The 16,596-nt window shown below is 35.4% G+C and overlaps 1 protein-coding gene across 1 annotated transcript in view; it reads right to left on the bottom strand.

Moving 5' to 3' along the window:
• Positions 1-16,596, bottom strand: part of LOC129222378 (uncharacterized) — an 85,044-nt gene that overhangs the window by 24,675 nt on the left and 43,773 nt on the right. Inside the window, exons 3-6 of the mRNA XM_054856876.1 lie at positions 12,893-13,168; positions 8,819-11,682; positions 5,914-6,099; positions 218-288 (exon numbers count right to left, since the gene is read on the bottom strand). Coding sequence (XP_054712851.1) covers positions 218-288; positions 5,914-6,099; positions 8,819-11,682; positions 12,893-13,168 — 3,397 coding nt within the window. The remainder of the gene's footprint in view (positions 1-217; positions 289-5,913; positions 6,100-8,818; positions 11,683-12,892; positions 13,169-16,596) is intronic.

The following is a 16,596-nucleotide window of genomic DNA, read 5'->3' as shown; positions in this document are numbered from 1 at the left end:
GCCCCCCCTCCTATAAATCCACCCATGCCCTTCTGAATTGTTCAAAAAAAAAATAATATTTTTTTTTTTAATTTTTGGAAGATGTGTTGTTACTACATAAAGTCCTCCCAAAACTGGGGGGGGGGGGGCATTGCCCCCCTCTGCCCCCCATAAATCCGCCCATGGGGGGGTAGAAAGAAAATCATGTAGTAGGGAAATGTTTAAAAATTATTCTTACCCCTTTCTTACTAGATGTTTTGTGGTGTTCAAATATGTTTTGAGTGGCTTTCCTCAAGTTTTCAACCAGACCTGTAGACAAAAGAAGAAAATTTAGAATCTTTTAGCTTTTCTCAACTACTCATATGCTGTATAACATTATGCCTTTACTACAAAATCTAATCCATGGTGAATCACATTATTTACATACACAGGGTTCAGAACAATGAAATAAATTTAATGGTCAAATAGGACCACTTATGTTATAATTTAGCGAGTTAAAAGACAAGTAAAAGTAGAAGTAGAAAGTAAAAGTAGGTAGAAGTAATAACTACATACACAATAACACAATTCTTTACACATTTTCTTAAAATGTATTTATACAAAAACTGAACAAAAATCTTGACTTAGCTTCTTAGCTAGGAACGTGAAAGACTAACAGAAGCAGTGAGAATGGAAAAATCAGCCATAATGGGAAATATAATATCATAGGTCCGTTTTTTTTCCTCATAGATCTTTTTTATCTGGGGGGTTCAATTTACAAAACCCTCCAGAGTTTTACACACATACACACAAAAAAAAAAAAAAAGTATAAAATGTAGTACATGTGTGTATTTCTTGCTAAAAACTATTTATGTTCCAGAGTTGAACTTTAAAAAATATTTTAAGTAAACAATCAATTTTCGTAGATTAATTGATATATTGGGTTGTTCGGAAAGTAATTTCGTTTTTTCCCATCAGAGGACTTAATTACGTTTTTTCGAAACCAACTTCACACTTAAGCCGCATAACCATTATATGTCTTGAGAGCTGATATTGCAAGGCTTATGTGTGAAAAAGTTCTATTAATTCTACGCAGTAGTTTTTGGTTGGTGCCCTTTTAAATATGGAGAGCAATAAGCAGCATTTTCGTCATATTTTACTTTTTTACTTCAGAAAAGGTAAAAATGCTGTCCAAGCGAGAAAAAATTGACGGATGTGTATGGAGAAGGCGTGTTAACAGTACGCCAGTGCCAGAACTGGTTTGCAAAATTTCGATCCGGCAATTTTGATGTCGAAGATGCACCACGGTCTGGAAGGCCGGTCGAAGCTGACAAAGATGCGATAAAGGCATTAGTTGATGCAAATCGGCGAATAACCACACGAGAGATCGGTGAGAGATTAAATTTGTCGAATTCGACTGTTTATGGCCATTTGAAAGGCATGGGCTTAACCTCGAAGCTCGATGTGTGGGTGCCCCACGTCCTTACGGAGCGAAATTTGTGTCCTCGCGTTGACGCGTGTGATTCGCTCCTCAAACGTCAAGAAAATGATTCATTTTTGAAGCGGATTATTACTGGGGACGAAAAATGGGTTGTATACAACAATGTTAAACGCAAGAGGTCATGGAGCAGAAAAGATGAACCGGCTCAAAGCGTGTCAAAAGCCAACATTCACCGAAAAAAGGTGATGCTTTCCGTTTGGTGGGATGTCAAAGGAATCGTTTTTTTTTGAGCTTTTGCCGGACAATACAACGATTAATTCAGAAGTCTATTGTCATCAGCTGGACAAATTGAATGATTCACTTAAAGAGAAGAGGCCTGAATTAATCAACAGGAAGGGTGTAGTGTTCCACCAGGATAATGCGAGACCTCACACAAGTTTGGTCACTCGCCAAAAGCTTTTACAGCTTGAATGGGACGTACTGCAACATCCACCATATTCTCCAGATCTGGCGCCTTCCGACTACTATTTGTTCCGGTCCCTGCAACATTTTTTGGATGGCAAAACCTTTACCTCAAATGAAGATGTCAAAAACCACTGAACCAGTGGTTGGAAGTAGCGCGCTACATGTAGCGACGCTACTGTAGTAGCTACATTTTTTAGTAGTTTGTAGTGTAGTGCACTACTTTTTAAAAAAAGTAGTGTAGCGAGTAGTTCGGTACAAAAAATTAGTAGTTTGTAGCGATTTCAGAAAACTACTTTTAAATAAACTTCCGAAGAAAAAAAAAAGAATCAAGGTTCAAACGAATTTGACTGGTGCAAGTTTTAAACAAGTGCATCAGCGGATACAATGAGAAATAAAGCTCTTAAAAATACGAGCTAACTTCAGATATATCGTTTTGACGCCATACGTTATATCTGTTTGACGCCATTAGTTTGTTTGTCATCGTATTTTTCATATTTCGCCAATATTTATATTGAATAGAGCTTGACTTAAAAAGAAAGTATATGAATTAGAGATAACCGCCAATTTTGTAACTCCTTTGTTTTTTTTCTGGCTGCCGAGAATGTCCCATGGATGAACATTTTAGATTTTAAAGAGATTATTGTTCCAAGACTGTAAAAGCACTTATTTTCGCGAAAACTAAGGCATCGGTGATTTTGCGAGTTGAAAATTTCGTGAATTTTATATGAACAGACCGAAAGTTGAAAAACAAAAGTACTTCACGAGGCTTAAATTTTCGCGATTACGACGGGAAAATTAAAGTTTCGTAAAAATAATGCTTCTACTGTGTTCACCAAATAAAGAAGCTGTAAATGTTATAGAAGATGTTACTAAACTGACCTGACCGGCTTACAATAAATACAAGCATTAGAGTGTTATATGGATGACTCAGTTGCCAAATCGATTAACTCCACTTTTTGAAAAAATCCTCATTTCTGCTTTAATAGTGCTTAATCAATGCTTAGAATGTGAATTTATATTAAACATTTGGCTCAGTACATTTCTGATCCTGCGATGGTAGAAAATGTAACACGAGGGCCCATTCACTCCTATGGATAACACAATCTTCTTCATCACTTTTCTCGACTTTCTGTTTTATGAAGTAAATCGATTTGGCAAGTGAAGCATCCACATAAAAGTACGATAACGGACATTTTTGGGGAAAAAAAGAAAAAAGAAATAATATATAATTCTTAGTAATATTCCGTGTTCAGATGTGATAATTTATCAATCTAAACCTTTTCCCGTTCAATCTTCGTACGGTGTGTGTGTGTGTATTAGGGTGCCCCCGAAAAATCAAAAGTTGATTTTTCAAGTCGCACACCCTCGGTATTTTCACTTTAAAGTCAAAACAATTGTGAAAAATGTTTCATATAATTTGAACAACGGCAACCAGTACTGGCTTTCTTCTGAGAGTAAAAACCAGACCTGTGCACTAAACCAAATAAAATATATATATTTTTTCGAAATTCGAAACTTCACGTTGATAAAATGTTGGCTCTATAGCCTCACATGTACCAGAAACATATTTATCCAAATTTTAAAAAAACTTTTAGGTATCCTACACTTGGCCTAAAATTTATAATTTTATTTACCTTTTTTTTATATACATATTTTAAAAAAGTAAGGTAAATTTAAAGAAATTATCAAAATAAAAAATATGAGAAGTAAAGTAGGTTATTAGCGTTAAATAGAAATTTTTGCTCTCCTGCAATATTTAAATCTCCTACATAGTACTCAAAGATATGCATTTTTTCAAGGTTAAGTTAAATTTTTCATTTTAATTTTTTTTAAAATATTATTATTCATTTACAAATGTTGATCTGAAAATGTGTTTGCTGATAATTTTTGAAATTGATATTTTGTTTCAATTAATATGTAGATAAATAGAAATAAAAAATTAGTTTTTTGAAGAAAATTATAAATTTTATGCCAAGTGTGGGATATCTAAATGTTTTTTTTAATTTGAATAATTGATTTTATGGTGCATGTGGAGTGTGGGATATAGGGGCAACGTTTTATCAACAAAAATTTCGAGCTACTAAAAAAGATTTTTTTTTTCAATTTGTCCTGGCATACTCGTACCTACAAGTGCTAGTTTAACCTTTCAGATGCAGTTCGGCACGGGCTGCCTTTGTTCAAATCGCATGAAACTTTTTTTTTACAATTGTTTTAACATAAGAAGAAAAATATAAGAGGGTATGCCTCTAGAAAAATCGACTTTCATTTTTTGTTGGGCACCCTAGTCTGTATGCTTCTTATTTACTTATTTTTTAAAAAAGTAGCGAAGTAGCGGCTACATTTAAAAAGTAGTTTGTAGTTGCTACATTTAAAAAAAAGTAGTTGTAGTTGTAGTTAACTACATTTATAACGAAGTAGTTGTAGTTGTAGTTCGCTACAAAATAAATGTAGTTTTTCCAACCACTGACCTGAACCAGTTTTTTGCCAGCAAGGACCAAAACTTTTATGAGAGGGGAATTATGTTACTGCCAGAAAGATGGCAAAAGGTGTTGGACCAGAATGGCCAATATATAATTTAATAAAATATTTATTCATTATACGAAAACTGTCTTTCATGTTCCCCAAAAAAAAAACGAAATGACTTTCCGAACAACCAAATAAATTAAATAAATACATGCACAGTGAGTGAAATTTCAAAGAAGAGGTAACAACAAATAATGTCAAAAAAAAAAAAAAAAGGTTAATTTTATCTAAATGGCTTTGTATTATTTTCTATTTCTATGTATGTATTTAAGAAACAAAATAAATTACCATAGTTTATTTTACAAGCACAATTCATGTAAACCCCTTCCCCCCAAAAAATACAAATACCAATTAAAATCAACAAATACAACAAGAAAGACTTATGTGGGTTGGGTTTTGCCAACCCTGCCTTTTTCAATTTAAAAAAAAAAAGTTAGTGAATGAAAAAACATTGAGCTTGAGTGTTGTTCAATGTCTTTACATCCGCAAGTTCACTTCAGTCGCCTTTAAAAGGCAGTTCTTGTGCTATTGAAACAAGTGCCAGCAATCCTTATTGCTATTCGTAAGTTTTTGGGTGCCATATTTTCTTGCATATTATCCGAGGCGGCATATAATCCGCAGGCCCTTAAAATCGGCCTAAAGAAAAAAAAACCTTCTTATAATCCACGGTGGAGTATAATATGTTAAAAAATGAAGTTTTTTTTCAACATACAATTTAAGCAACTAAACCACCAACATGAAATTAAAGTAAAATCAAAATTAATCTAAAAAATAACAATTTCTTCTTGAAATCGTTATTATAGTACGCTAATTGTTTAAAGACAATGAGTCAAGACAAAGGAGAATATGGTCTAGTCCAATCAGGGGTGATTGTGTTCCGGTATTTTACCGAATTTCCGGTATATTCGGACGTATTTCGGTATTTTTATGTCCAAAAATACTGGAATTATGTTTTTTTTTTGTTATGCTTTTATCTCCCTACCTCCGCAATTTTTTTAAAATTACATAATACTCATCAAATATACTGCAAGAGCCTTAAGATGAACCCATATCCCTTAAGATGTACAAATGTCAAGATAATTCGTATAACACCAGCTCAAAAGTAACTTTGTAACCCAACTTTGTGTTTTGTTTGTTGAACTCACAATCACCCCTGAGTCCAATGCAAATGGAGACTGCTTCTACTCAACTGTATGGTTGTTTTTTTACACAGCCTGAATCACGCAAGAGGACAATTCAAGCAATGTAAAATAAACAACTTTAAAGGCTATGGAAACAATCTCTATTGCTATAAGTGAATTCAGCTGTAAATTGAGTTTCAATGTGTTGGCATTAAGGAAAAAAATTATAATAAAGCATAGATGAATCCGCAGCAGCATATAATCCACACCTCATTAATTTTACTTTTTTACAGGTAATCCGGGGGGAATACACAGGAAAATACCTACTTTCAAAGTTACATTTCTAAGGTTTAAAAAAAATAGTTTTAAACAAGAAAAGCTAAATAAAAATAATTGCAAGCTTGCCTGTTTTTCGTTTGAGAGCTTCTTGGAAAAATTTTCCCCCTCCAGAAAAGTTTTGCAAGGTGTAAGAATCTGATACCTCAGGGTATAAAAGGGAATTTTGCGTTGGAGAAACAAGAAATTCTTGAGGAGGCTTATCAGACTCCAAACTACAGATTTCACAGGAACATTGAGAACTATGAAAATCACCTAAAAAACAGGAACAAACATGAGATTAAGATTAAAAATTTTATCATAATATGAATGGTGAAAGATTATTACAACTGCAAGGAAACTACAAAATGATTAAAACTAAAACAACCAAATTCCGAGAAAATATTCTATACAACTTATGCAACTTGGTAGAAAATTAAGGAATAATTTTTAGGATTTTTCAAATTGATTATACATATTTTAAGTCTATTTCAAGTTTGGTATTTAAATGCTCACAACATGGAAATAATTTTGGATTTATTTCAATTGTCAATTGTCATTGCTTTAGAAAAAACCCATCTGGTGCTATATTTTATGATGAAAATGAATGTATCACCCTTCCACTTTCCCCCTTTCAAGAGAATAGTTCTAACAAAACATATATATTTTTTTAATTGTCGAAGAAAATCAAAAGGATTAAAAGCTTAAAAGTAAGTTTACAAAATAAGAAGTAACAAAAAGTAAAACTCTAAATATTTTAAATACTTTTATTCAAAGTGGATTGTGTTTGTTTCATTGCATAATAACATTTGAAATTCAGAGAACTTCTTATATAGATATTTTGTGTTATTTAGAGAGAGAAAAAGGGTAGATAGAAATAAAATAAGAAATTCTAGACCAAAGCAATGTGACTTTCAATTCTTTGATATTATATGATGCACAATATTCTTTTAATCGCTAAATATAGTGAATAAAAGTTTTATTTTAAAATGATTTTCCAAAATAGTAAAATAATCTTCAAATGTGGGGTAACAATGATTTAAAACTAATGGTAAATAAGCTTGATTTAAAATTAAATATTTCTTTTAATATTAAGAGACTTTTAAAATAAATATTTTGTGTAAAACAAATAAAGAATCAAACAATTAAGTGCTGATTCTTTAAAAAAACTTGCAGCCCCCCCCCCCCAAAAAAAAACAGCCCATTACCAATAATTTATTAATTGTTAAAATTAAGATTATAAATGAAACGAATACATAAAATCAGTCAACCCAATCTTGTATAACTCAAAATACCTTTCATATACAAAATGATTGAAATATTAGTAGCATGTAAAAAAGACTGAAATCTCAAACACAGAAAGCAGTGTTCCTGCAAACTGTGTGTTCAAAAATAAATTTTCGCCAACACAAGTTATTAGGTATGAAAATTCAGCTGAAATACTAGAGACGTTGTTCCAATTTTCATTACATTACTCAAATTTTATTGTATCATTAATAAAACTACAGATCTACAATTAACTTACCTGCAATGATCGGAAAGAAGATTAGAAAACAGTATAAATAATGAAAAAATTCCGAATTTCGGATAATTCGCAACATTTTCCAACTTTAAAAAAACTACCATGAAAATCCACTAATTTCCATATTTAATCCCCATCCTAAGCGTCCTTATTTAATTTCATGGATCAATTTCCTAAAATTCATTTCCTAAAATTTTCATAAATTTAGGACAAACACAGGGGAAATTTAATAATATATTTTTTTTTTTTGTGAGAAGTATTGGCATGAATCAACTAGGATGCAAATGGATTAAAACTTTCGCGTGGGCATCACATAAAATCTTTTACTTCAATTTAATGTCATTTTCTCATTATTGGCAGTTTTAATATGATTCAACAGTTTACTCTCTAAATATAACCACCAGTGGCCAAATTCAAACCAGATTCAAAAAAAAAAAAAAAAAAAAAAAAAAAAAAAAAAAAAAAAAAAAAAAATCGCCAAGTTGGCGACAAAACTTGGCGACCAAAAGACTGACGATATATCGCAAAGTGTCCGCCAAATTAAAGCATCACTTGAGTTTACATCGAAATTAACAATATTTCCCCCCAAAAAGGGGCAAAAGACCCTCTTTAGAGCATACGAAAGCAACCAAAAAGGAAGGTGCACAACTAGACCCTACTAGGAGTCTACGTACCGAATTTCAACTTTCTAGGACATTTCGTTCGAGTTATGCGACATATATACACACATAAGTACATGCATACGTACATACAGACGTCACGAGAAAACTCGTTGTAATTAACTCGGGGATCGTCAAAATGGATATTTCGAGTGTCTGTACGTTCCTAGGCACATATCCACGTGTCGTCGGGTTGAAAAAAAAAAAAAAAAAACTCAACATTCATTTGGGTGTGAGCGAAATGGAAATTAAGGCCGATTTTTGGGTGAAAATTTTTTGGCGAATACAATACTTCCTTTTTTTTGTAAAAGGAAGTAAAAAGGGTTAAAAATAATATTAAACATAAAATTATTAATGCCTAAATAATAGAATTTCATAGTAAACAAAAACATGCGAGTGTTATAGGAGCGGATGCAATCAGATTTCGAAATGCGTAAAAAATCGGGGCTGACGACTAAACAGCTAAAATAAGTTAATTTTTTGTCTAGTCCATAAAATTTGGTAAGTATGTATGCTCTAGAACTCAAAACCCATGACCATTTGTCTGTTTCTATGATTTTTAGAAATTTTGCTTCTAAAAATCATGATTAAAATGATTTACAATGACTTGCTAGGTGCGCCAATATCCTGTCAGTAGTTTCGATTATAATTCATAATTGAACCTGTTAAGAAAAATAAAAACACAAATTCTGATAATATAAAGAAAACAGAGTTGGGACACGAGTTCATAGTCAAGTTATGTTTGGCTGAAACATAGAAGTCACTTTTTAAAAAAAATAATCTAAAAACAGTTCAGAGGAGGCAAAATACTTACTAGGCGATCTATTCTGAGTATCACAGCTACAGCATCGTCCCGCCTTGCAAGCATCTGCATGTTTAGATGTTTTGGTAGGACTCTTTTCGCAGAACTTGACAGCTTTTTTACCATGCAAGCAGTTCATGTGAGATTCCAAACTATGGCCATCGCTCTTCTGATCAAGCGACGATATGACATTTTCATTACCAAATGGATATGGGACACTTTTGTTTGAAAATTCTTGAAGCAGGTTTTCGTCCCTGCAGTGCTCGTAGGAACAGGACTTCTTGTCGCCTCTAGCAGCAATATCTTGTTGCTGATGATGCGATGGAGATGTGGGTTTGAAATTGCAATTCGGATGCTTGCCCTCCATGGGGACATTTGCATATTTCTTCAGCGAAGCTTCAGCTTTGGCGACGCTTAAACAGTCCGAACATTTCGAGTCACTGCAGCGGAGTCTGTAACGCCCAGTTTCACTGTCTGGAGAAGTCCCAGTCTCCTTGCCGCCAATCACTGAAGAAGCGCTCGTGCAACGAACGGGCAAGTGCACCCGACATTGTTTGTCTTCGCATTGCTCCACGGAGCTAGATTTTCTCAAAATGCTTCGTGGGACATGCTGTCTGTAAGCAGGGTCAGAAAAATTCGTCTTCAATTTGGTGGCATCATCAGCGTTGCAAAACGAAGACGACAAACTCTGATATCTATGTTTAGAATAAGAATCTTTGGTGAGGGGAGAATCGGTTTTGACACCTTTGACATGGGTTTTGGAAATTAAAATTTTCAAATCGTCAGGCAATAAGACGTTTAAGGACTCCCAATCCTTAATCTTAGTAAGATGTTTCTGTAATAGACTTTCATAAGCCCCATATGATTTAGGTCTAGAAGGTCGTTTTTGATTAAGTATTTCTTGAGGCAACTTGTATTCCGTAGGAGTAAGAAAGACAGACTCTGAGTTTTCTTCTATTATTGATTTTAAGAAACTTAAGTCAGGCAAGGAATAATTCGGATAGCATACATATATGGATTTTTTATCCTTCTGTTTCTGCTTGGTCTGTGAAGCCATATTCTGCAACGGACACTTGACAGCAGTTTGAGAGAACTGATTGGGCTCAGGAAGGGATATTGAGGATTCTTTAAGGGTAAAACCAGAGCTGGAACTTGAATTACACAAAGTAGACGTTTGAACAGAAGAATCTTTAACGTGCACAGGAATCTGAGTTCCACACGTGCAAGTAGTGGTAAGAACAACATTGCTCTTGGGTGCTAAGACTGGACTGGCTGCTGCCGCAACAGGAGAAACATTATGATTCATGCTACTTCCTTGAGACGAAGGACGCAGCCGTTCTACAGAACTGTGTCGACTGCTGACGTAACCACTAGAAGCGGGACTCGAATCTCTAGATGTTGCATAATGCACAGTATTTACAGTATCACAGTCAGTCTGGTTGCTGCTAGTTTTACAACTGAAGGCATGCAAAGGCTTGAACCCATCCGATCCAACACAGTCATTTATATTGAACTGCTTTGTTTGAGTGCTCTGAGAATGATTCTCGGCAGAGGCGGCGGGTTTTTTCGAAGACAATTCTTCACGATAGGCTTTGTTTAAGAGCACTACATTTGATTTACATGGGAAAATGTTATTGATTCTTTCGAGGTTGCTGGAATTTTCTTGCCTGTTATTGTTAGCCACATGGTCGAGCGTGTTATTCTGAATAACAGTGATGTCTCCAGAAGTGCTGTCGTCGCTGCCGAAAGGATTTTTGCTGTCTCTCATGACTTCATCACCACTAGAGATATCAGTCTCTTCTTCTTCTTTTATTGGAGTGGCATGGAAATGTTTAAGAGGTGGGGAAGGAGCATCCATCAAACTATCTTCAAAGCACTGAGAATTGTCACAATCATCATTCCCAGAATTTACCGTAATATCTTCAATATTATTGTTATCAGGCACGTTGTTTTCTGTGTTATTGTACAGAGAGTTAATGTTATTGTTGTTGGCTTCTGTCATGTTCTGCACCGAATTCCAGTCCAAAATCTGAATATTGTCCACGAACATCTGCGTCTGACGGGTATCATTATCGTTATGTCCACTGACGGCCCTATGCTTCTCTTTGGCATCATCAGTATTTCTTTGAAGTGGTTTGATCTTGTTGTCAGATATGTCTAGAGAATTTTGCAGACTAGCATTACGGAAGTTCAAAGGCTGTAGGATTAAGGAGGTGGAAGAATCAGATTGGCCGCTGGAGCCGATAGAAGAATTACTTGACACTCTGTGCTTCATGAAAAGTTTGAGTAGAGACACAGAATGTAAGCATTCTTTGCTATTGGCAACACGCATTCCAGCAGCCTGATAATTCTGAACCACTTCGTACAATGGGAATCGATGGTTGCCACACCATTTTGCCCACTGCGTTAGCTGTTTGTCAGTGATGAATACAGAGTTATGACTCAGGTTAGGTAAGCTTTGGCTTTTACTTGATACTTTGGTACCACAGTCACTTTTTCTACGATTTATCCTGTGACTCCTCCACAACTTGCTCCAAGTAGTAAAAGCTACGTCAGATTGTACCATCGAACTTTGCTTCTTAAAGCTGGAACTATAATTAATGTGCACCGCACCTGATAAACTACCCTCACCCTCGCTACTTCGACAAACATCTTGGTAATCTGAGTCATCAGAAAACTGAGTACTACTTCCTTCAAAAACTATTGTATAATTGTTTTTGTTTGCCTTACAGGTAAGCACTAAATCTTGTTCGTAACTAGAACTATTATCCAAACTGTCAACTGATATTGTAGCTTCTGGCACAGGTGGTTCTCTCAGAGGAGAAAACAAAGGTTCATCCTTGCAGATTGAGATTTCATCTTCGGAATGCCGATTGCTTAAAAGAAAAAAAAAAAATTAATTAACTGAGTTTGAATTAAAAGTATCCACCATTTAAGCATTAAAAGAATTCCAAAAAGTTATAGGAATTTTGAATAAAAAGATATAAGGTATGCTTTTACAAATTTGCCCAAGGATTTCAACACAAGGTTTGTGAATTATTGTTTCAAATCACTCCCTTTGAAGAAGAAAAAAAAGCAATTAACAAAAGATGAACAGGGACAACTTTGTTTAGTTTTCAGACACTGTCAATTCAAAGTTTCGAAACAATGTGAAAAATTGTAAAAATTGTTTCAAAGACCTCAAGCTGCAACAGTAAGTTTGTTGATATAACTTTTAAAGTGTACAAAAGGTTCACTTTGCCAAATAATTAACTCGGAATACAGACTGCAGAAGTATATAAAATGAGTTTTGTTGTAACCCGTATATATTCGCGTTAAGTCGTCAAATTTAATACAAAAAAGTGAGGCTAAAAGTTGGAGGACCAAATTATCCGCGGGGTAGAATTTCTAAAAAATTTCGATGAACAAATTTTCGGAAAAGGGAGCATTTTCCCGAATTTACTGCAATCCTTTTAATCAATCACTAAAGAAATAAATGTTCACACTTCCTGCTTCAATTTTACATTGTCTGATTGTGAGTTAAAGACTACAGTAAAACAGCAAACACGCAAAACCTGCGGGAATTATCGTATTTGCGAATTTTCTCCGCAGCTGATCATGTGAAATTAATAATCATGTAAAAAAGTGAATGTAATATGGCTACAGAGTGGAACTTTTTTGATATTGATTCAACATAAAAGCAACAAGAAACAAAAACTGTAACCGCGAAAAGGAACCCTTTACAAAAGTCGCAATCGCAAAAATGAATGCTTTCTGCATAAAAGTATAAAAAACTTATTGCTTTTGATCGTAAGAAAGTTCATTATATTCATTTCTTTTTCTTTTCAAATTTTGTATTTTCAAACATTGCGGTGTAAAACGTTCCCAATTTTTTTTCAAAAAGTAGAGGTTCGACTAAAACACAGATTTTCGACCTAAAAAAATTGTGGGCGGGGGTGGGGGGGTGGGGAGGGAGGAGAACACGAGATCGATACGTGAGTATAAATGGTAAGTGATTTTTTACCTAGGTGCCGACGATATACTCGATAACAAACGTTTCATCACCAAGAGGGTAAAGTGGGACTTGCGTCACAAAAAGGAACTCACCTCCTAGTGGATGCGTCCAGCTCGAGGCCATTGAGCAGGGATCCGGACACAGACGCGCACTGTTCCCCGTGACTTGCGGACTGGAAGTCACCGCTGTAGATGGCCGGCAGGGCCAGAATGGAATTGATGTCTTCGGAGCGGAATGTCTCCATGTCAATCTCGGCCAGGTTGGCGTCGATGTTCTTGGACAGGTCATCGTAACTCAGGTCCTTCTGGTGGAGGGAGGCACCGAACGCTGCAGTCGGAGACCCCGTGGGGGAGGTGGTGGGGGATTTCCTGTAGAGGAAAAACATTGTGGTTTGACGAACATATGCTTTGTAATTGAAGCCAATACATCAGCAGTTAGGAATCATGTTCCTTATGTCAGTTTCATAGCTATTAGTACAACAACAGAGTATCTGTCGTCATTTTACTGCGTGCACTATCAAGTTCTATGTAGGGGAGACCGGGGCAGGTTTTCGCGCGGGGCACATTTTCGATTTGACTTTAACTCGTTAGCGAGCCGGTAGAGCGAAGCATCGACCAGGCTATTTGAAAGGCAGCGCCAGTAGACGACAACTACGAGAGTTTCAGTTGGATGGCTGTTCACATCGCTGCGTAACGTCAGTTTCACTTGTTTTTATACAGGTAAGTAAATTTTGATGACCTTCTTTAAACTAAAAACAAACATATACGTCTTAAGTTAAGTTTTTGTCTGTTGTAATATTTCGAAAGAGCACATTTAGGAGCTACCAGTGATGTGATAGTTTGTCCATAAAATTCTTTTTTTAAACGTCTGCGTGAAGTTAAAGGAAAAACATGGCGACGGGGCACGTTTTCGAACAACAAGAGAGGCATATTTTCGCAACGAAAACGTGCCCCGTCGCATCGAAAATATGCCCTGCCTCCTTCGATCGCAACTATTTATCGATTTATCGATGTTTATTATATTACTTACTCTTAAATGAAGCATAAATAGTTAAATACACATGAAAAGGTAAGCTTTTTATTTGACAATTTATATTTTTAAACTAAAAACAGACAAAAAATAAATCACAATCTCAATCATTCATGAGAGATACATGTTAAAACAAAATAGGCGTAAGTGTTCATAAAAATAGCATTACACTGATATGTTCGCAGAATGACTTGATTATTATGACTTGATATTGATCTGTGTGTTGGTTTTTCAGATTTGTCATGGTAGGACACTACAAAAAGAAGTCTGAAAGAGGCAAGTACACCATAGAGACTATGGTAGAAGCTGTCAACAAAGTAAAAGAAGGAAGTCGTATGAAAAGTGTAGTTCGGATTGTGCGACAGGACTTTGGCAAATTATTGTAGAAAGTTAACCACTGAAAATGTAACTGAAACTCCAGACAGTTCTGTGCTCCTGCCTCATTAAGTGCGACTCCTGGCCCATCAAGTGCGGTTTTTGATTCATCAAGTGCAACCATGAGGCCCATTTATCTGCTGAAGTTTTAGACTATTTAAAAGATAATAGTGTCACTCTGCTTTCTTTCCCACCTCATTGCAGCCGCAAGCTTCAGCCGTTGGATTGCAGCGTGTATAGGCCATTGAAGAAGCACGTTAATACTGTCTGTGATGCTTGGGTTTGCACAAATAAAAGGCCTGTGAAAATATAGGAGAGTCCCATCAATTACGGCAAAAGCAACGCCTCTGACTTTAACGACAAATAATATAATATCTGGCTTCAGAGTGTCAAGGATTTTTCCCTTGAACCCAGATATCTTTACAGATGCCGACTACATGCCAACCTATTTCACCGACAGACCTGCCCCAGTGCAGGCAGAGGTGTACATGCCTATAATAGGCCAGCACGAAGAGGCTGATACTCAAGTTCTAACACAGCCAAACGTAGGTTGTCCCACCCCAGAAGAAATGAGACCTCTGGAAAAAGCGGGTCCGGAGAAAACAGACCGGCAAAGGAAGAAAGAAGAGGAAGTCGGCCATTTTGACCGACACTGCGGTCAAAGAGCAGCTTAGACTAGAGCAGCAACAAGCTAAGCACATAAAACAAATGAAAAATGAGAATGAAAAGAAAGATAAGAAAAATGTAAAAAAGAGTTTATTTAAGAGACAAATTGGAAAACCTAACAAGCCCGAAGAAAATGAAGAATCAAGTAATTTAGAGGAAGAAGACTGTGCTTGCATTTACTGCTTAGAATTGTACAGTAAATCTAAGGCTAAAGAGATATGGGTAACGTGCACTCGTTGCAAAAGATGAGCCCACGAGTCTTGCATGAAAGGAAACCTTATGTTCTTTGTACGCATTAATTGTGACAGTGACGATGACGTTTAGTGTTTTTAACAGTCCTACATGTATTAAAATTATTAAGCAGCCAAGTTGGTGATGCTTTTTTTTAAATGCATATTTACTGAAAATCAATAAATAACCTACCTTGAAAATATTTTGTTTGATTTCCTAAATTATATTGATCTAAGTGCATGCGAAAACTTGCCCCCTGTCTATTAATACGGTATGCGAAAATTTGCCCCGGTCACGGGGCACATTTTCGCACGTGACATAACGACACTTAAAACTATTTTTCTGTAAAACAAAGCTTAATTAATTGATGTAAGTAATTCCATGTTGTAGCCAAGGTTTCTTTGAATGGTGTAATACAGTTTTTTCAAACTTAGGTAAAAAAATAAAAGGTTAAAAAAAAATAATTTAAAAAAAGCGCGAAAACCTGCACCGGTCTCCCCTATTTATTACATAAGTAAACAGTTTAATTCAGTTTAATCACTTACGATCGTATTCACCAGCCGACTCGAATCTCCGTCACACACTCCAACCGCCGAATGAAGCCTTCTTGAAGACCTTGATTGGGGGGGGGGGGGGGGCTCTGGTGTCTGATTGAGGTTCTAATCGCCTGGTGAATAAGCCCTTTACGGTAGGTATTCGATCAGTAACTCTGATAGATGGTCATTGGCAGCTGGGTAACTTAAGGTTGGTCAAAAGTAAGCGTTTTATGGCCAACATAATGATGCTATTGATGTTAGGCAATTGGTTTCTGGTAGAGAATGAGTAGCAAGGAAATGACATCTGCCTCCAGCTCGGTGAAATTGATGAAGAATTATATCAATTCTTGAGAGCTTTCCAGTTTTAAGATCAGTAATCCGCGAATGATCGACGTTTTCACCCGTCTTTTGAGAACAATGCAGAAATGCTGTAACACTTCACTAAGCTCAAAACATAGTAATACTCCACAAAAATCTGAAGTTATAAATAAATATGTAATAAATTATTGATACTAAAAATGCGCTCGATCAGTACTGATGTAACCAAAAGGCTAAAAATATGGATGTTTAATCCTATTAAACTGAGGGAGAGATCAAAATGACTAGACTGAAAATCCTTAAAACACAAAAAACAATTTTATAATGACCGAGGAAAATGTTTTAATTATTAAATATTGTGAGAATGAAAAAAAATTGACTAGCATGGGGAAAATCCTGAGGACTAGCAAAAAGAAGTTACTAACTGAAGAAAATAATCCATTAAACGAGAAAAAATTCCAATTACCAAGAGAAAATCCTAATGACTGAGGAGAAATCATAACAATTAAGAGAATAACTTCAATTAGGGGAAGAATGTATAATAGAGTATAGATGAGAGCAATTCCGTTCGTGACGGAATAATATTTTTGATGAAAAACAAAAATTTAATTGATTACAGTGAAATTATTTCATTAAAGCTG

The sequence above is a fragment of the Uloborus diversus genome, chromosome 5, assembly GCF_026930045.1.
Source record: "Uloborus diversus isolate 005 chromosome 5, Udiv.v.3.1, whole genome shotgun sequence".
In the NCBI taxonomy this organism is placed as follows: Eukaryota; Metazoa; Arthropoda; class Arachnida; order Araneae; family Uloboridae; genus Uloborus; species Uloborus diversus.
This window is presented reverse-complemented; position numbering and strand designations above follow the sequence as displayed.